General features: G+C 39.2%; 1 protein-coding gene across 1 annotated transcript in view; it reads right to left on the bottom strand.

Annotated features, from left to right (window-relative positions):
* Nucleotides 1–22439, bottom strand: part of LOC104543882 (fibronectin type-III domain-containing protein 3a-like) — a gene marked incomplete at its 3' end in the record, with an annotated part of 36405 nt that extends 13966 nt beyond the window's left edge. Inside the window, exons 1-6 of the mRNA XM_010188599.1 lie at nt 22347–22439; nt 20768–20894; nt 17858–17934; nt 13455–13692; nt 10683–10955; nt 8591–8649 (exon numbers count right to left, since the gene is read on the bottom strand). Of these exons, the coding sequence (XP_010186901.1) occupies nt 8591–8649; nt 10683–10955; nt 13455–13692; nt 17858–17934; nt 20768–20894; nt 22347–22439 (867 nt within the window). The remainder of the gene's footprint in view (nt 1–8590; nt 8650–10682; nt 10956–13454; nt 13693–17857; nt 17935–20767; nt 20895–22346) is intronic.
* Nucleotides 22440–22556: the final 117 nt, after the last annotated feature.

Consider the following 22556-nt stretch of genomic DNA (forward strand, 5'->3'; position numbering starts at 1 on the left):
ACCTAGTGGGCTACATAAAAATGAACGTTTTGTCAAGCAGAAGTGATGGGAAGCATATATTGTGAAATCAGTAATTTCCTTAAATGGAAATGTCTCAGGCCTTTTTTCTTTGGCACTGTGTCTTTTTTAACATCTTCTTGCCCACTCAGTTTTCATAGGAGATACACAGAAGCTCAGGAATTTCTCAAGAATGACTGACATTACTGTAACAGGTACAAAAAGAAACTTTTCTTTGTGCATTTAATTATTTCTGCAACAAGTAGACTCTCCAATTACATTAGAACCTATTTGGTTAATTACCCCAGCAAATTTATTTTTTTTCTAAATCAGGATATTAAAGGGATACAACTACCTGAGGCTCTAATCTAGTACACTGTTACCAAACAGAATATCAGAACATATCTTATAATGTACTTTGAGCTTGGGTGACTGAGATGAAGGCATCCTCACAAGGTCCATGTACATATACATACATCCATCTGTACACATCTGTATCTCTGTCTCTATATATATAGATACATACAGGCAACATCCTGAAGAATTTCTGTGGTGGTGCTTGCCTGCAGAAAGGCCCAGATAACAACAGTTGGTGTGAAAGAAATATGAACATAAACAGTTTGTGTCAATGCAACATCTACAGCTGCCTGAGAAGCATCTGCCCCAGCAGACTCATTGTGCTAGAGGCAGTGACCCTCTGGTGGATTAAATGGTAACCAAGGAATCATAAAGAGACTTCTGAAACTAAGACGGAATCAGCTTCAGAAGTATAAAAGCAGCATGAAAATTTGTAACAGAGATAAAAGATGCTGGAGTGCAACAGAGTGATGATCAAAACATGGCCTGATGGTGCGAGAAATTTCCCTGCTGCCATTGCTGCCTCCATCCAGGCCTGATGGATGCTGTGAGTGACTGCACCCCAGCTGGTATGACAGCTGTCTGGGGTGCAGCAGGCAGGGACCCACAGCTCAGGTGGGCTATGTGACCCAGTGGGGAACTTTCTCAGTGGCCTGTGGATTAGCGGATTGCAGGGAAGAACAGATTTTGGTGAGTAACACAGTTACGTGCAAAACGAAAGCACCCACATCTCCCCAAGGAGATGTGCAGTTAGATGCACCCACTTCTCAGAAGAGTGGGTGCTGCTTGAAACTCACATACACTAAAAGGGGCTGGGGATGCTCCTAGGTAGTAGGTGAGTGCATGTGATCACAAATCTTTAGGATCTATTATAGCAGGAAGTCTAAAAATTTGTGGGTATTTATTAGTATTGCACGTCTGCTATTGTGGTTTATACGTTGCACCTGCTTACTATTTCCAATCATTTCACAAGAGAATTGAAACCACATTTCATTATATGAAATGACTCATTTTACAATATGACTGTAATAAATACATATTTTAGAAATAATTGCTTTTGAAAATCTATTACCAGGGTATCAGAATCAAAATGCTATCTTCACAGCTGGTGCCCTTAAACTGCTATAATCTCCTGAACTAAAAACCTGAATGGGTCAAAACTTCAAGAACAAAGCATAGAGGAGATGACTTACTGATAACAGACGAACAGAAAGGAGGAAAAGTCAAACAAGATGAGCCTCAGTGTCTTGAGAATAATGTCACTAAGCCCTTACATCCTAACAGGACTGTACATCACATCTTGAAAGGGATCAAACACTAACAAGATTACCCACTGAAGCTCTTGGAAACACAGTTCAAAGTCTGGTAAGAGAAACTTCACTATAATCTTGATGCGGTCACAAACTACACTGACACTAACATTAGATCTTTCCTTCCTTTCTGCAGTTGTTTTTTATATATCTGAAGACCGTCAGCATCTGTGTCTCACCTCGCTTATCTACATCTCTGATCATTTTCACTCTTCTCCTGATCTCCCTGTTTCACTATCTTTAGTGCTTTGCCCAGAACTGCACATAACAACATGACATGTAACACTTTACTAATGCCAAACTGCCTTATACTCTTGACAGGTTACATTTCTGTTCATACATCTTAGTCTGTATATCTTCTTTTACACCAGAGAAGTAATGCGGTTGGTGTGAGTGGAAGGTGGCATTACATCTTACTGGAACATTAAAAGATTAGAGGTTTCAACTGTTCAGTACAGAGAGAGCAGGAGGAGCGCGAGGTAGATCAAAGACAACGTTACAGACTACAGAGTAACAGACAACTTGTAGGACTCCGACTAGTAAAATTAAACCCAGAGTATTAGTGGAAATCATAACAGACCAGCAAGTGTAAACAGAGAACAGGGTGAAATGTTCTTTAAGTCTCTGACTGGATGAAAAATTGTTATCCCAAGTTATCCCCCATGGGCAATGTCTGTTGGTCAACTCATGTAAACCTTCCATAAGGCTTCTAAAATAATAGATGACAACTGTTAACACAGTAACCATAACACAATGAAGCAGTATTATGTACCAAGCTAAAACCAGTAACTATGTAGGTTGTTCTGGTTGTTTTACTTTGTGTAAACAGAGTATGTGACTGAAGAATACTATGAAAAGCTGAAGCTTTGCTGTGGTCAATTTGCCAAAGCTTTTTAAAAACCAAGTATCAGTGAAATTTAACATACTCAGAAATGCAAAGTGAAAAATATTCACAGACGCATCAAGGACACCCTTATGGTGCACAAAAAGCTGTAATCTAGAAAAAGATATAAATTCTCTATACATACACATAAATGCATATGAGGAAAAGGAATAATACGTTAGCAAATAAGCTACAATTGACCAGAATTTACAAGAGAAGTTAAAGAGAGTCAATGAAACAAGAAAAGGTAACAGGATTAAAGACAAGAAGAATAAATATGTATAAATAAAAATCTATCAGGAAATCTCGAAGTCAGTAGATGTAGAAGTTAAAACTGTAAAACACGAAGGAAAGAAATAATCATATAACAGTTATTTCCATCCTGCGTTTGCAATGAGGCAGAAATCCATATCCATCCCATGTAGCCCTGTGGCTGGACTAGAAAATTTACAACCTGCAGCAATGTAACTGGGCCCAGTAGATTTTGCCCAGAGAAACTGTGCAGTCTGCAATAAAACAGGCAGTCAGGTTTAACTCCTGGCTCCCCATCAGAGATGCACACTCACATCAAACCAAGGAAGAGCAAGAAGCCAAGCCTGGACTGATAAGCCCCGCTGACGAGCACTGGGGAGTGAACGACTTAGGGAACAAGCGTTACAAAGGCAGGTACCTGAGACGCTACCAGAAGGTGCTCAAGGGCAGAAGGAACAGAACAAGAGGTACAACATTTAACTCTCTGGCAGGGATAAATTTTGGAAATTTTTTCCAACTCTGTCCCTTCTATAGCTGAACCTCCCTGAAGCTGCTACCTTCTTTGTTTCTGCAACCCCAGAGAATGGGGATGATGTCCCTGAAGATACAGCTTGTGCACTGAGGCGTCAGTAACCAGACAAAACGAAGAGAAGCAGTAGGAGTGGGACTGAGTAACATCAAGGCTTTTCTTCTGGACCTACACTGTGTATGATGTTACATATTTTGTAACTTCTGGAGCTTTTTAGTAAATTCACAGATAGGTATGTGAGTATTTTCAATCACTGTCACTTGTCAAAAAATCTTTAAAAAACACAGCTGCAAGCACTGACAAGAGAGAATCAGAGAATGTAATTTAAGTCCTTTTCAACTCATTTATAAAACATTTAGTACTGCTTTTCAGATTCAGTCTCCAGGTAAGAAAATGATGTCTAAAGACAAGTCTAGGTCCAGCTATATTCCTCCTCACAAGACTATTAATTAGGGATAAAAGCAAAGTATGAAAATATTGCTAAAATGAAGATTTCCTGCAAAAACCCCTTCTCTGTTACATATACGCACCATGGCAGTCTTAGATTACCTCAGCATACAATATTCCAACACAAAACTCCAGCTTCATGTGATGTAAGCTTATGACAGTAACAACTGACTGCTTCACTAAGAAGCAATTATTCAATATTGTCCTTGATGTTCAATAATATCTCAACACTTGACTTTCTGAATACCAGCCAGAGCTCTATTATACAAATGAATTACTGAAGTTTCAGAAATTCCTGTCAGTTCTCAAGCACGACACAGTAGCATATTTTCAAAAAAAAAAATCTCTGTGATACAAGGAGGAAAAAAGTGTTTCTGAAGAACAAAGATTAAGATCAGAAGAATCCACTATTCTTAGGTGCCCTGAGACACTCAGGAGTGGCTTTTTCAGAAAACTTGGCATTACTTATTACTTTGTGTGCTTATTCAAGCAGTTGCAATGGGTTTTGGTTGCAGCTCTGAGCACTGTGTGTGCTCAGAAAGCACTTGAGTCAGGCCCCAGCACAGAAGAAACTAAGAGGTGGGCACATCTTCATTAGCAGTCTAGCTCACAGAAGTGAACCTCCTCATTAACACATGGGATTTGGGTCAAAAGAGCAATTTTACCATGTGCAAACTGGATCGAATTCAGACTTAAATGGTGAGCTTGGTACATCACGTCCTAAAAGCCTGCAAGTATACTGAGAACATGCATGAACCACAAAACATGATACCTTCTCAAGGGATTTACACACTATATAACCAACCCTCAAATTCTCAACTCCTCTTGTCTCTCCTTATTAAATACTCAGCCTTCTGCTCCACTCTTTTGCCTTTTCAGGTCCTCTTGTCTTTTCTTCTGCATGCTTTGCTATTTGGTTAATGGATGTGACAGCTAGGGCAGACTGATCAAACGCTGAGGACTCAAGCATGGTGCAACCTGCAGAACCACTCCAACTTACATCTGGCTATACAAAATCGAAGACTTCCCTAAGTAGAAGTGTTATTTGGTGACATTAACACATTACCAACATTGCCATGTATGAAAGGACTAGGAATCCATACAGGGAAAAGTTTAAGTAAATGATAAAACGTTCATAAAAACACTTAGCAGGAGTCTGGAGGCAACAAAACTGATGTGCCCCATGCTGTGCAGAAAGAGATGCATGAATGACAGCACACCATGGAGCCCGCCAGCTGATTCAGATGTGCATGTCTTGGGCCTGGGCATTAAGACATGAGACAGCCTAGGACAGGTCATGGCCTTCAGCACTACTCTGGCCTTTCTGGAGCAGGATATCGTGCAATGGATGCGTTACTGGACAGCACCTGTATCATCATCAGATCATATGGCCACAAGCACAGCCAGCATCTTGTACTGCCTGTGCCAGCACTGAAGTTCAACCAGGGAACACGGTGTTGATGATTCATCAAGAGCAGCATCATGGCACAATTCCCACAGCGAGTGCCTCAAGCAAGACACTAATCAAAAACCTGCAGGAATATTTCTGATGAGAACTACAAACAGAAGGTGTGAAAAAAACCCTATCTCCTGGTTCACTTGTGGTACCATGAGAAAAGTGTTTCCTTGGAGAAACTGTGGGAAGATTGCTTCTGATCCTGCAAGGCCTATATAGGTAACACAGCCTCCCTCTCTTATCATGTTACACTCCCCCAAGCTGCAACATCAGCTTGTTTCCTTCGCAAAGCATAAGCCTCTCCAAGTGCTGGGAATCTGGCTTTTTGCCGTGTGTACACAGTCTAGTCTGCCTAAACCTGTGATTCTGTGATATGTTCTGAGGTCTGAAAAGAGATGACTTACAGGCACACAAGTATACGCAACGATTCAAGTAAGGACATGGTGGGGAGGGGAAATAGCGTCCTTGCGTAGAAGGCACGGACGGTTGAGTGTTGAGGGTGAAAGGAAGTGAAAGAAAACAAGACGGTACTGCCACACCATTGCTTTTTCATGTCATTAGCAACCTAGCAAAAGACACCACCTGTGGATCACACTCAGAGTCTCAATTCTGATCACCCCAGGAAGCTGAGTGTTGTCATTCCTCTTGGCAGTGCAGCCTCTGGTGACACCCCAGACTTGGATGGCACCTTGTATGCCATGACCAATGGCAGAGGACTGTGCATCCATCTTCTAGAGAACTGGTTCCTGTACCTCCAGTCAGGATAGAAAGGATCATCTACATCTCATGAACTGAAGAAAGGCAGAGCCAGCACTCATGATCTGAGGGCCACTGAGAATGCTGTTGTCCAGCATGCTCCAGTGACAGCATTATCCTGCAGCAAGCTAACCAAGCAACAAAATTTGTTTCTGCATCCGTTCTGATGCAGTATGTAGTGAATGTAGGCACATGCTCCCTTGCTGGGACAGATTCTCAGATTCTCATGACTCGGAGTCAAAAGGGGTCAAAGACATCAGTCCCTTTAGCTACACAGCCCTGATCCATTCCAAAAGCAGGTATGCTTTGTACACTGAATGGCAGGGACCATACAGAAAGAACAGTGTGTTGCTGTGCTAAGGAAAAAGGAAAAAAAAAAAAAGGGCGATTGTAATCTTGAACACAATAGACCAGCATCAGGACAAAATCTTTCCTGCTTCACTTTGAGATAGAATTCTTCTTGCAGTATTTTGATGCTCATCTTCCTAGAATACGCGTGCGTACACATTATTTCTATTTTTAATATATATATATATTTAATAGCAAATGACTCCCTTGAGTTCTTTCTAGAATTTAAGGCTCACTGTAGGATGATGCATAAGTCTCTACTGCTTGATCTGACAGACTGATAGCAATAGGTGTTTGCCAACATCTATGTAAAGATGAGAAGCATAGCTGGGCAGTGAAACAACAGGCAGCAAAACAAAGCCTCTGCTGCTAAGACTCTGCAGGTACTTGCTATCAGAAGAAAGATGAGATGTGGGAAAGCTGGATTACATTCCAGGTCCTGGATAAAAATCAGTGCTATCAGATGTAGACTTACGTTCATTTCTTACAGGCATAACCTCTTCTGACACTTCTTCATCTTCTCTAAGTCTGGTCCTAATCAACAGTTCTTCACTCCAGTCTGTACTACTTGTTTACTCCACCCCAGACTTCAGCCCTTTAGTCTCATAGTGAAGTTCTGGTATCCTTGTTTCACCAAATCTTTATTTTCTCAGGCAGTTTCAGTCTCCTGTGACTACCGCTCACTGTTCCCACCACTCTCAGTCTCACTAACAAGATGTTCAGACTCTCGTGACCCTTTCATTATCAGTTAGGTGTAAAAATAACAAATAGAAAAGCTATTTGCTCTCCATCTTGTTCTTCCAATAGTTCACACCTACTATTCTATTTGTCTCTGGTCTCATCTTCTCATCTTAGACTCCTCATCTATTTTAGGATCCTTCAAGTCTTGATTGTCCTTTGGACCTGTGCTCCTTGTCAGAGCTGTCTCTTCTCCTCTCACTTCATTTCTCCCCCATGCCGTAGTCTCCCTAAGCTTTCTTTTCAGTTCCAATTTCTTTTCAAAAAATTCTTTTATTGCCCCTCCACTAGCTCCAATTGCCAAGGTCATCCTGTTAAGGGCTACTGAACTTAACTGACCCAGCTACTATCTACACAGCAGCAACAGCTAGGATCAGCTAACCCCTCTCCATTTCTTCATCTCGGCTCTCTCAACCCTTTCTTATAGGACTTGATTCAGACACCATCCAGCTCCAAGCTGCTTAGCCACCAAAGACACAGGGGCACTGAAGGTACATTAACCCATTCTGATGCTGGGACACAACAGGATGCCAAGCCCTTACAACTTCCTCTGTAATTACAATCTCTGCTGAGCCCGTGGAGCATTATAAAAATCACAGAATGACTGAGGTTGAAAGGGACCTTTGGAGGTCATCTGGTCAAACCCCCTTGGCTCAAGCAGGGTCACCTAAAGCCAGCTGCCCAGAACCATGTCCAGACAGCTTTTCAATATTGCCAAAGAGGGGGTCTTCCACAGACTCTCTGGGAAACCTGTGCCAGGGCTCCTCACAGTAAAACTGTGTTTCCTGATGTCCTGAGTTTCAGTTTGTGCCCATTGTCTCTGGTCCTGACTCTGGGCACACTGAAAACAGCCTAGCTCCATTCTGTGTGCACTTGCCCTGCAGATATCTATGTACACTGGTAAGATTCCCCCTGAGTCTTCTCTTTTCCAGGCTAAATAGTCCCAGCTCTCTCAACATTTCCTCACCAGGCTTTAAAACAACACAGGAAAGAACCATCAAGACTGGGGCACTAACACCAGGGCCAGGTTGTCTGGGAGGGGAAGGTATGCAGCTGATGAATGGCAATGTTGGCAGTCTGATTATCATAATCAGATTCTTTTTCCTTCTTCATCTTCTTTTCTCTGTCTTTCCTTCCATAAAAGTTTTCTCCTCTTTAACAGTTACGTGAAGAGTGTGTGTGTGTAGAAGACAACATTGAGCATCATCATTATCTTACTGGCAACATTACAAGTTCTTTCTATGTATATTTTTTATAATTCGGTTAATACTGAGATTTCCTAGAGTGGTCAAGAAGGTAAATTTCACAAAATAAGTATCAAGACAATCTTAGTTTCATAAATGTTAATATACTAGAAATTACTTCAGTCATTTACATTTCAGTAACAGGAAGTTAAGCAAGTTTTCTTCAGTGTGGGAAGTTAAAGACCCTTTAAACTTGGGCAGAGAAAAGGAGGCGTAACTACATAAACTAGCAACAGATACATTCTGATTTTATGAAAAGCTTTATTTACTTACCACTGGCTTGGCTACATTAGAAAGAAGTGCTTCGAGTGCTTTTGTTTCTTCATCCTTTTCTTAAAAAATAAAATCAAAGCAAACAAAAAGTACCCATGAATATTGTTCAGTGACTTTAAAGGGACAAAGCTCTTCAAATTCATCAACTGCACACAGACTGAAGTACAAGTAAAATAGATCACCTTATCAACTTGCATTCATCTAGAGGAACATAAAACAAAAAAATCTCCCAAATAAGTTATTCATATGAAACTATTCCTAAATATGTTCTAAGATTTAATGGAATACAGAAAGCCTGGTTATCTTTTATTAATGTATAACTTGAAACAAACTACTGCTCTGAAGAACTTCAGCTCTCGGCTGAGGTACCTCCTACAGATTTCTCTTTGGATGTTGATGCAGTCAAGTTACAGTACTTTAAAGATGTCACTGTACATCACATGAAGGACTGCTGGTAACAGGGCAAACCTTAGCTTAGTCTTCAGTTACATTTCAGGGAAAGAATCTAAGGTGTTTTGTTTCAGCTGAAGGCACAGCTGAGCTTTATTACAGAGGACTCAGAAAGTTTACAGAAAGTGTTTTATGTGCTTTCTCTCACATAACATTAAAATTTTATTATCTCAATAGTGTGACTGAAAAGGTTACTTAGATTTGAAGGTGTGGCCAGGCATTTTTAATTTACTTAACCTGCTGAAAAGAGAGAAGAAGGGAGAAAAGAGAGGAGAAGAGGGGAGAAAAGAGAGGAGAAGAGAAAAGGAAAAACAATGCCTGATAAAACTATTTAAAAAAACAAGTCAAATCTATGTATAACTGCATATTTCTAAGTTTATAACTAATTAAATGCACTTCTGACTTATGTTTGTTATCGCTAGTTTAAGTTATGTTTGTTTTCACAAGTCTAAGTCAAAATTCTCCAAAGTATCTCCTGAAATACTCTTGAAAAGTGGACTTTCCCGTTTTTCACATAAAGTACTTCTAAGAAACCATTAACATAATATTCACAACATATGTAAGCAATGGTACATTTTATCACCTGTGCCTTGGTCAAGTTAGCTCACAGATAAATACCAACTACCAGAGAGTAAAAACCAAAGCCAAGACAACAGTTCCCAATAGCCAAATTCAGGTTGGATCTCAGAGGTGTCCCTTGGTACTACACTTTCACAGGATACCTACACATGTTTTTAAACAGCTCTTTTAGGTTGATATTTCCTGGTCTTACTTAGACATACTTTCTTCACATTCCTTTAAATCTACAGCAATTTAATATATGCTGGCACAAAATCATCACCCTGAAGCAAAATTCAATGAGCTGAGAAAATCAAGGTTTGTTTCCCTCAGCATCCCTAGTTACAACTCACTATTCTGAGAAAATTGTATCTGGCCCATGACAAGTCTTTGACATTGTGTTCTGAACCTGAAGTGCCGTGCCAGTGACCTGAAAGCTGCATAGTGACACACCAACAGATTCAACAGTGACTCTACGACTGAGACCGAGTAAATTCAGCTGATTTACGAGATTCACAAGCTTTCTGGTTAAATAAAGGTGTTAATAAAAAACACACTCCCTACACAAACTCACACAGACCTGTGTGAGGACCAGTGTTTTTTTATACAGACCTTTCAATAATGAGCTGGTAGGGACAGGCATTACATGAATTTCATATAACAGTATCTCTTTTACAAAATATTCCTATTTAACAACTTGAATACAGGCTTTCTGTATCAGACAGCGGGTTCTTTCCATGTTTTCTGCGATAACAACCAGGCCATCAATATTCCTCAAAATCTAAGCATGAACAACTCTGGACAAAGCACAGATTTTTCTTTAAACAATGATACAAAGTATGACTAATATTTGTTCAAATCTACATGGAGACTTGCACATCAGTAGTTTTGCTCTCTAAGGCCAATCATTCAAATGTGAGGAGCAGGTCGACTGCCCTTAACTCCATTGTATGTAAGTCAAAGGCAGTCATGGACTACTACTTCAATATTGCCAAAGTGTGGTGTCCTACCTACAAACGTCCTGTGCCTAGCCACATGCTGGGCTTGCATAATAGATGTATATACTATTTTTGTTAACACCTACCTTCTACTTCTGGGTCTGTCTGAGAATTGCTTTTTCCTTTACCCAAAGACTTGCTTTTGGTAGAACCTGTGCTTATACCAGCTGCATCCTGTCCCTTTGTAAGTCCATTATGTTCACTTGTAGGAGAAGGACATTTCTGAGGAGACGATGGAGGACTGTTTAACTTATCCTTCTGAGTCCCATGTCGATCTTTTAATTTTTTTTGTAACCTTTCATATGTTTTACTAGATCTTTCATCTCTAAAGTTGGATCTTCCATGAGCAGGCAGAGTATCTAAATGAAAGAAGAAAAAAATTTTAAAATAGTCACTAAGAACAGAATGTAATTAAAAAAATCTATTTTAAAACGCTATGTGCATTAAGTCCATGCTTGTGCGTAAAATTACATCTCCTATTGGAGAACTGAAGTGTCCAGCACGTAAACTAATATACACTAATTGAACATTAACAACACATTAGAGGACAAAGGGTAATCTTTCCTTCCCACATCTTTTTTCTACTTAAAAACTGTTCTTAAAATGTTTCTGTAATTTTCCTTGAGCTGTAAGGTACAGGATAAATTCAACACAGAAAATACGTATTACTTTATTACATGGGAGGAAGTTTGCTCTAACGCTGAATAAAAAATAGAGATGTTTTAAGTTTTGGTACGCATCTAGAGCTCTGTTACTTTAATGATGTTTCAGCAGAAATCAACAGAGAAAATACCCACAGAAGCACAGGGCAACCGAACAACACTAAAAGACTGAAGATAGTGTGGGTAGGCTATGCACACAGTAACCCAATACATTGCTGCAGTATCACCAAAGCCCTATCTCTAAGTCAGAACGAGGCTTTGGAAAAAAGAGGGTACCAGACCAACTTAAAAAAACCCTTATGGCCAATTCTCGTGTTTTTATCCACTTCACCTTTCTTTAAAAGGGTACATCACATGGCACCAACTCCTGCCTCAGTGTAACGCTATCTATGATAAACGATGAAAGCTTTCAAAAAAATCACATCCTTCAAAACCAGCACAGAATTTGTCCATTTTCAGGTAAATTGGATTATTCGGTCTGAAGAATGAAGTTCATTATTTGTTATTCCTTATATGCTAGGAAGCATAGAAAACAAGATAAAATAAAAACTTCCTTGCAAGAAGAATAAAATTACAAAACTAGATAATTTTTCAGTTTCTGTGTTTTTAGGTCAGCTGAATTCCCTGAAAGTTTGGCAGAGGATATCTTACTATAGCTTACTAGATAAGCTGTGACTATTTAGAAATTTTATTTTCACTATCATTAGAGACTTAGGATCTCCTGTTCAAGAACTACCATGTTCTAAGTGCTTCTGGGTTGGTTCCCTCCCTCCCCCCTTATATTCAGATTCCTCATATAGGAGCCTAACTGTGGCCTTTGACTTCTCAAAGCCATGGCCAAAGTCTGTGGTCCAGAATTAAAGATTAAATCTGTAGCAAATATGAAACTAACTAAAGCATCCCCAGTCTTCTAATTCCCTAAATCCAAGGGCATCTTACATATATATATTTAAAACAAAGCAAGAGCAAAGAATCCCACTTAATAATTTTTGTTACGTTAGCAGTTTAGCAAATTATCACTGAATTCATATTTAAAGGGATATAATGTAGCAGCAGAAATATGAAAAATATTATTCCAAAATGAAGTACCCTTTATCTTTTATGCATTTAATTATCATACCTCAATAATTTAGCAAACTAAAAGCAAACAACTGCCATCTACAGCGAGCCAAGAAATTAATAAAACTATAAATAAGCACTCAAAGAGCATCTAACAATGTACTGTTATCAAAGTAGCACAAGGAAGTAATAAAGTACAACTTGAGAATACAGAAACCCTAAGAAATCCAGTAAGATGAAGACATTGGTATACTCTTATCTGACAGCTTTGTACATTTTGACTAAGCACAGTGACTATATGGAGGACGTTCATTCGCAGTATCTCAGAACACCGAGAAACATCTACAGTAACAGGTCAAAGCTGTGTTTTGTCTCCCTCCTTCATAGCTTCCATCTTTTTTCTTTAAAAACAACCTGGCATTGCTCTCTGAAGTCTTTCAAGGTCGACACCTGTTTTACAGCACAAGTTTATCTAAAGAAAAGCAAGTCTACCAGAACTGTAAATATTAATCTAAGAACTCAACCTCTGAGTTAGTAGACACGTACACTTTGCTACTAAGCAGTATTAAAAGGCAGATGTCAATAGCACTACCAAAGACAACTTCAACTACAGTATTAAATTTAGCCTGGTGGTACATGATTACTCAAGTTGAACTTCAATACAGACATTGGACTAAATGCATACAGTTTTATCAAAATCAGCATTTTCTTTTCCGCAATCAATACTAAGAACTCCTGTTTCAAGCTTCGAACAGGATACCTGCAAGACACGGTATTTTGGAACAGTGTTCTGGTATGGATTAAAACGTTTAATCTCAGGAGAAGGTATCAACTGAATTGCTACAAACACTTCCTGCATTGCTTTCCTGGGCAAATCTGTACTGATATGGATAATAAATAATCTGTATGTTTATTTAGTGATCCACTCAACAAGTCAAATTAATTAAAAGAACTTCTTCTGGAGTAATAAGCTTCAGTAAATACAAGACTGGTATCCTCATAAAACTTCTGTGTATAGCTCTGATTCAAGCTATGAGTCTCGCTTGATAAAACCCATACATCAGCATAACAGATGCTGGACATAAATAAAGCATTCTTTCTTTTGACAGAACTTGCAATATTCAGTAAGCTACTTACCCAGATCCCCATATACTTGGGAGGTGTGATACTGTGGAATGTACTGCGTTGCCATGTCACTAGCTCCGGTCACGGGTGAGTAGATGTGACGTGGTGGAGGGGGTATCATGGCTGGAAGAGGAAGAAAGCCCGGCAGTGGGGGATGCGGGGGCCTGTGTATCACTGCATGACCACCAGGATGAAATTCTGGAGCCTGGGGAACCACCACAACCCTTCGAACACCGTTATCCTCAATAACCTGTACAGTGAGACACCATGCACCAAAAGAGAAATGACAGTCTGAAACGTATGTTTCTACAGATACTTCACTAGGAACAGTAAAACAACACTAGGAACAGTAAAACCCTTATATTTGAGAAAATAGGAGTGCACAAGAAAAAAAGATACGACAATTAAAGGACCATCTATGTCAAGTGTATTAACTGCAATAATGGGGAAAAATACCGATAAAAAAACCCGACTGTAGCAGCACTTTATAAACACCCAGTTATATTTATAGCATGAGTCTAACTTCTCCCCAGGGTCCTGTTTCCACCCTCATTCATGTTGTTTGTATGCTACACTGCTCCTAGTATTTGTTCTATAGTGTAAGAACTAGGTTGCTACCTACAAGTGATTTGGTGGGTGGACAGACTTCACTCCACATAAATGGTGAGAGAAAAGGGACAACCATGTCTGGTCTTTGCTCTGTGCCCAACTCACTCCACCAACACTAACCCAGGAGGCACTTGCCATACTGCTCTTGCCATGCAGCAGTCATCGTCTGCATGAAGCTGTTAAAGCAAAAAAACGTAGTCAGTCCTCTCAAGACTCCTTCACAACTTGGGTGTTGGTCATCAACTGGATCAGAAGCAGGAGTCCCTCCCACAAGCACATCATAGGGAAGACTGCCATTGTGATCCTCTCTAGATGTGTGTTTCACTACAGGTAAATTCACAAAAATACATGACTGTTGGTAATATCTAGAGATGATCTTGGCATAATTTGACTTATATGTATAGTGGTGCAAATGATTTAGTGTCTGGGATGCCAACAAACAAACTCTTCTCCACTTCCTAGTAAAATGCTGTAAAATAAAGCCACAGCAGGGACTGTAATATAATTTTTGGAAGAAACATTTATCCAGTAAAGGGGGAGAAAAAGAAAGGAATCGGAATATAATGACTACATCCAAAAGCAAGGGACAAAGTGACTCTGTGACCTGAGTTTTCACTGACATTTGAAATGAGGTGGGGACATGTACACACACACCAGTGAGTAACCTGGTGCAACAGGAGATCAATAGATCAAAAGCACTTAGTGCCAAGCTGCTCTCAACTCCACTGTTTAAGCTTAAGGGTATTATGGCTGGCTAGATTTAGTCCTGTGCCCTGATGTGAACACTTCTATCAGGTCTGTGTCAGAAAGCTGCTTGGAGAATCCATCCTTAGCTTTACCACGCCTCTATTAGGGGTTGGTGTGCATCTGGTACATCTGGAATGGAGATTCTGCTTTTGTTTTCTCTGACAGCAATTTAATTTGTGCACCCCAAAATTGTCCTGCTGGCTGACCCAATGCAAGGTGAGTGAAGTTCATTCTAGGAAATGGTTTCAAAACTTCACTACTGTACTGTGAAAGACAGTTACGTAGACAAAGCTGTATGCTTCAAGTGTGAAGGTAGAACGAAGATCTCTATGCATATGCAGTAACATTCAGAAGACGTACAAGTATGTACACAATGAAGCTGATCCCACCTTACATAAACAGAGTCCTGGAAGTTAATATAAATGACCTAAGCAAACACAGCTCTAAAATACATGCATACTGCGTGACTTCAAAAAAAAAAAAAGGGGCTATTTTCAGTATCCAGAAATTGTGCCTTATTGAGAAAGAGCAATTTCACTAAAGACTACACTCTTCGTATCTGTGCAACCATAGCTGTGTTCTATCTAAAGGCAGGATTTATTAACAGCAGTAAATATGACTAGAACTTCTGCTGCCCAATGAAACTCTCTAAATACTGAAACATAGTTTAAATTATTTAAGTCTTTTTTTCTTACACAAAAAAGCCCGCAATTTATCATGAATTTATGAGCACATTCAGATTGCATAGAAAGTATCTGCCATAAGAAAAATAGGCTACTTAGTTTATAATGTATTTGTTTTCTTGGGTCTGCTAATAGCCCAAGTAATTCAGAAATATATACCCAGTTCATAGCAGCAGGAACTTCAACTTTAACAGTGTAAAACAAGAGTTTGAGAAGTCTGTAACTCTGTCTCTAAATAAAACATCAACTCGACAGCAGGCCTCTACCAGGCAACCACACAGACAAAAACCCTCCAAAAAACAGTAAGTGCACCATGACAAGTATATCATCCTAAAACAGCTTGGAGAGAATTGAACAAAGATGTGTTTTCTTTTAGTTTCAGAACTACAGTTTTAAAAGAAGAGGAAGGGATAAGTAAATCAACTTATGAATTGCTTTTAATTTATGTGACATAAGAGAACTAAATACGTTTATTCTGTAGTTATCCCCAACTTTCAAGAGAGGACAGCATGCTGTATCGCTGCCAAACAGGAACTGAAGCAAGCAGAGGCACAACAGAACTAAATGGAAATGGACAGACAGAAGATGGTTACGCTGAAGTTGTTCTTCCAGGCTGAATGATGGCTTTAGACATTTAGCTGGTTTCCAATTTCTATCAAAATACATCTGCGCTGCTGACATTTAAAAATATTACTATGCTTGAAGAAAACATGCAAGTTTCTTTGCTGGGACTGCATCAAGTCTGGGATAACTCTTAGCTCAATAGCACTAGACTTTCCTGCTTGCAAGACCACTATCAAATCTGGCTTGTAACCAGAACTTTCGTCATAAACCACAGTGGCTGCTATGTTTTGTCATCAGTAAATACTTCAGAAACCTTATGAACTACAGGTGTTCCTGGACAATGATACTTCTACTCAGATGAAAACAGCAAACATGAGCTCACTCCACCTTCAGTTCAGAAGTCAGAGAGCTGTGTAAGCACGCCACCTGCACTAACAAGCTCCAAGGAAAGGCCCACAGGTGTGCCCCAGCAAGGACCAGTCCTTCAGGTGTCTGCTGCAAGTCATCCTCGAAGGAAGGATGAATTCCTTTTATAAATATTATTCAGATTGACACAGGTTACACAACTTTTAAAACATTAAATACTGCATCAAGTAGTACTCAAGAAGTATGGTAACATTCACAATTTCACTTATCTCAAAAATTCTTTCATTTCTTTAAAAATTAATTCTAAGAGGAATCAAGACTCTTTACTATGACCTAAAGATAAATGAAATGGACTTCCATGATTATTTTAAATTCATTTTGCTTCTGCCTGTTTGGGAACCCAGCCATGAAGGATACACGAATCAACTTGTCAGCCAGCTTTCAACAGATGAAAGGTAAAAAAAACCACACAGCGTTCGCCTGCCTAACCTAACAGTCTTTTGCTAGAGGACAATTTTTTATGCAGTTCAGATAATTTGTGTAACATCTGCTGGACACCGTGCGTTTTTTGGTTACATTTTATGTGTTGTAATCTCTTCTCAGTGTATGCCATGAGGTGCATGCTAAGTCAGAGGCAGACTGGTCGCAACAGCAGAACATCATGAGAAAGACTTAAATTATGGAGAGTGGCATTCACCTGCTCTAACTTCCAGGTCTGACCCACTAACCCCCAGGTTTGTTCTATGGTTGAGGGAAAGAAGAGACACCATCTGGAAGGCCACACGTCTTGTCGTAATACCAGTGCCAAAAATAGCCAGGAGGAATCACTCCTTTAATCTACTTTATAGGATGTCCAGGTTATCTAGTTCACATTTAATTTTCAGGCATCTAAATTAGGTATCGCGCAGGACAGAAAACCAGAGCCCCAAAATCATAGCCCCATTTTAAGATAAGTTGTGTAAACACAAATTATACAACAATTTATCTCCAGTGGACAGCCAACTTTTTTTTTCTACGTTGTTTGCTACACTTTTAAAAAACCCATCTGTTTCACTCCTTATCTGCAGGGAAATTCCCACACACAAACTGTGTACATAAATAAAATTATATTGGTGCCACTAACCCAGAATTCAGTACAGGTCCTATAAAATGAACTGTTTGGGTCATGATTGTATTTTATGTTCAGAAGGCATCAAGTCTATTAGGATCCTGAACTCAACAAGGAACTGTGGTTGTTACTGTCATGTAAGCAGTTAATATATAACAAAACAGGCACATATATAGCATGAGTAGTCTCCCATCACAGAGGTACTATGGGACATCTCCCTGCATTTACTTGCTTGACTTTGAAATGTGACACATTAATTTACTGAATGAGCTATTTTGGTTCTATTCCCATAATTTGCATGAGAAGAAATACAATAATAGCCAAATGAAGGGACATACCTGTGGGGCATATCCAGGAGGCACATAAATAGTAGGCACTGAACCATTTGGAGACATCATTGGAACCTGAGCAGGACCTAAACGGGTTACAGAAATATTAAAAATTAATAATCTGAGAAAGTTCAAAGAACATACTGAACTTCAAAGTCTCTGTGAAATATATACAAGATAACATGGATAAATAAAGGCAATGAACTGTACAGATAAAATTATAGCAAAGGGCACTCTCAGAAGCTTAAGAAACAGTTAGGAAAAAACCCCCACAAACTAAACTTTAAAAAAATCACCAGCAGCTATTTCTCCCTTTTCTGTTGGTACACTCACAAAAGAGTTTATATCAAAACTTCTTAACAGGTGACAAGTCAAAAAAAAAGTCTCAAGATGAAAAGACAACAGAAGATACTTTAAAACAGAAACAAAAACCCCGTATTTGAAACAAATTGCTGAAGTCAGACAGTATTCAGTTAAAAGAGTTGTAAAGAAAATGACTTACAAAACTGCTGCTCTGTTACTATGGATTTATCACCTAAAGTAGCCTGAGCACCAGAGAAGGACACTAACTTAAGGTTCCAAGGGAAAGTCGGTGCATTACACAGTAAGTCTACTCCTGCAAAGGGAAAAGCTGTGATACTGTGATGATCCTTGTACCATGCAAAGTGGAAAGAACAGAGTTCGCAGACACTCAGATAAACATAACACAATGGGTGCGTGTTAAGGTGGCACTTGTAGATAAAGCACTGCCTGGAAAATCTGATACCTTCAAAGAGTGCAGGGACAATGTGACATACTCAGATTTTCAAAAAGCTTCTGAGAATCATTCTCAAAGACTCTTCAAGAAGTAACGCTGCCTTTGGTTAAAAAGGGAAAAAGGCTTCTCATGAATAACTAACCAGCTTGAGAAAAGGAAACAATCAAGAGAAGTAAATGATCAGCTTTCAAAGTGCCTGGATTGGCCAAAGAGTCCCAGAGGCCCCCAAAGATGAATCTGTTCAATGTATTAACAAACTTTCTGGAAAAAGAAGTGAACAGAGAGGTGACAAGTCTCTGGATCTCAGTGATCAGATGATAAAGCAGCAGAAGAAATAATGCTGATAAGTACAGGGTAATGCACCTGGACAAAACCAACAGAAGTATTTATTTATGGTGACAAGCCATAAGTTAGCTGCAAACAAGCGACTATGGGGTTAGTACATATATTTCTAAAAAAATATCAGCCGAGCGTTGTTCAACGGCATTTACAGAAAGAAAGAGAACATTAAAAATCATTACTAACAGAACAGAGAACAAGCAGAAAACATTACGCTATGTTATAAATCCACGTGGTACCTCAATACCTTGAGTGCTACATGCGGTGCTTGTCTCCACCTTTCAAAAAGAACACACACGACTAGAAAAAGGACAAAAAAAGAGGAGAGGTTTACAGTGGCTTTCCACTCGTTTATCAGAAAATATTAAAGAGACCAAGATTCTTCCACGAGAAGATGGTTAAATCGTAAATGGGCTGGCAGCAGAGAAACAGTGAAAGACCTATAAAAATGCACCCACAAACTGCCAAAAAACGTGAAGATAGATCATTTACACTTTCTCATGTGCCAGAGCCAGAGATATTAAAGCTAAAAGATTTAAAACACAAAGCAAATGCACAGCTAAATTGTGTAACTCCTAGCTTTAAGAACATAGTGGAAACTGAAGGTTAGGTTCAGAAGAAGTAAAGCAAATGAAGAGAAGTAATCCATTAAGAGCTGTAAAAAACATAAGTATTACAAGCAAGTTATTTCCTTGCGCCTGCCTTGCCCTCATGCTCTTCCCTTTAGTATTTAATACTGGCCTCTACTGGAGTACGCTCATTGGCACAGGATTCAAGAGGGACTGCCTACAGACGTCCTTACATTCTTGTGTTTAAAATACACAAGGCAACAACCGCTGAACTTTAATTATTAAAGAAAAACTGAGACACAATATAATCTGACCAGGTTTTGTGACAAGTGTGTGAGGTTGGGATTCAGACACTCCAGGCTGCATTCTCCAATTTCCAGTTCAGTGTAGCAAAGCTACCAAAAGCACCAATCCATCTCTTAGTGAAGTTTCAATAATACTGAAAAGGCATTCATCGTTGCACATTAATGTTTTATAAACTCAGTGAAGATCTGCAAATGGAAAGTTCTAAGTAAATGCAAAGCATGGTACATAAGATTAGCACACCTCATTCTGATAAGTGTGAACTTGACAGAAAAATAAAGGTAACTATGTTCACATGCCAAGGAGGGTGGGGAATGAACAAAAAGCATTCTTTAAAACTGCATTCTTTAAAAACGTAATTCAACTTGATTCCACATATTGTACGAACTTCTTTAGAATAAGATAGAGAAGCTTCGAAATATATTACCCCAAAAGAATCACCGCTTTATTCTCGATGAAATGTTAACCCACAACAGGGGGAAGGAGGGAGAACTGACTTCTTAAGAACAAGGTCTTAATTGAAAGATAAACTGAACTGTGTAACAGCAAAGAATATAAGGAGTACGGTAAGCTACAAATTGAGAACTGAAACTTCTTCGGGTCTTTGTGCTCAGCTGAAACTCAAAAAGGTTTCAGTGAAAGCTTCTCCTGAGCATGAAGTGCTAAAAAGAAATGAAAGTGAAGTGAAATGCAGCAAAAGTGCTTTAGAGCTTTAGCTCATAATAAATTCAAAAAGGTCAACAGTAATGAAAGCATATTTATTGTAAGTTACCATTCAACCAAATAATGGTTTAAATTTTTACATAAGAGGGCGGATTTCACACAGCTTGTATCTTGTACTCTTTACTTGTAGTTTTTCCATAACGAATACAAAACACTGACACTTTTATTAAACTCACAATTTTCAACTATGTAAGTTTCAGGTAAATTGAGAATTAAGAACACAGTTACTTGAACTTTTTACAGCAAACTCAATGTCCCCGGGGGATAAAGGAACTTTAACACTAACAGCCTGTTTCTTTGTGAACTGGTGGGTATCTCTGGGTTTGGCTTTTTTGCTTTCTTTTGCTTTACACGTCTAAAGAATATGTTAAACAATCTTTTAAAAGCTTACTTATTTAGTGCTTTAATCTCTCTAACAAACAGAAAAAGCAGTTATCTCCAATCCAGTACAAAGGTTGATCCACAAAGCCATTTTCAGTATACTCATAATCCAGTGGTCAAAATATAAAGACATAATGGCAATGGATGAATCTGAAAAATTACTGCAGCATTAGAACAGCCAAGTAAGTACTTCGAAAACTTGTACCCCATCTTTAGCACTTTAAAGTTCCACAATTAAATATATTTCTAATACTTAAGATGTAAGGCTGAACTCTAATTTACTTCTGATTAGATTTCCAAGTGGCTGTTGAACCAACTTAGATTGCAGAGGAACATTCAAGCAAATGGAAAGCATGGGTAAAAAAAGTTGGCAGACTCTACATATTTTAATGAACACGGGGTCTTTAGAGTGAAATTACTGATTTCTTCACAGAAAGCATATTACTACCTGCAAAAATGTTTTAAAAAAGTTTTCCTGTATCTAAAGATGAAATGCTAGTATGCCATTAAAAACAGATTTTTTTTTTCTCCCCTTTTAAAAACAACCAATGTGAAGATCTTGGCTGTACTTCATTGAAATACACTGCAAGAGCAACGTTCATGCTTTCAGGTACTGGACAGACTGGTACATGACAAAGCCAGCGTTTTACCATGAGGTGAGACTAGTTATAAAGTACCAGCAAAAACAGCATCAGGAATTCCTGGTAAGAAAACACCTAATTTTCTATATTGCACATAAATGGAATTGACTTCATCCAAATCACTGTATTACGAATGTTGATGACTTGACCTTTTTAAGAGGAGGTCTCGAATCTTCTTCGACTTTCAGGTATACAAGTTCTTTTATGTAAGAGGTGAAAAAGAAGTGTTGTGGGAGATAAAGCAAATGCACAGCTGTGTTTTAGACTTTATTCTTGAAAGATGACTCATCAAACACAGTAAAGGTAATTTAACTCAACTGAACCCAAGAAACAGATGTTTCACCACATTTTCAGTTTATTACTGTCCTGAAATTTACTATTTCACTACTATGAAAGGCAAAATCTGTAAAGTCTTTTATGCAAGCTTTCTGTACTAAGTGTAGAAAAAAAAATATAAATGAAGGTGTCTATCAAAGATCATCTGAAACTTCCAATGTGCTCTGTAACAGGAAATACATTAAAAAATCCCCACAGTGGCAGGAATACCTCCCCCCAGCAACAGCTGGTTAAGTTCTCCAAGGTCTCTATTTGAGCAGACTGTAAAAACCTTTCATTATACTCATTACAGCTGCTATAAACACGCAGCAAAATTAACAGAGCTGCATAAACGCTAGCGCTGTGTCAAAAACACAGTAACTCCTGAAATTCTGAGGCTACCGCCACCTCTTGCCTGACACACAAACGATTTATTTTTACTGTAACCATTAAGCATCGCTCCATTTTACGCCGCTCATCAAAGCTCCCGGCAAAGGTTGATGCCGTGGACCCCCGGCGCAGAAGCGGCACTCCCATGCTCTTCCGGGGCAGTAACCGCCCATGGCCCCGCTCTTATAAAACCCGGGCTCGTCATGGCCTCCCAGCGCAGAGCCTTGCCTGTTCCCTTCACGGTTTGGGGGCCCCCGCGGCCCCCAAGGCCCGACCAGCCATCCCCCTCC

This window comes from Mesitornis unicolor, unplaced genomic scaffold, assembly GCF_000695765.1.
Source record: "Mesitornis unicolor isolate BGI_N332 unplaced genomic scaffold, ASM69576v1 scaffold54657, whole genome shotgun sequence".
Lineage (NCBI taxonomy): Eukaryota > Metazoa > Chordata > Aves > Mesitornithiformes > Mesitornithidae > Mesitornis > Mesitornis unicolor.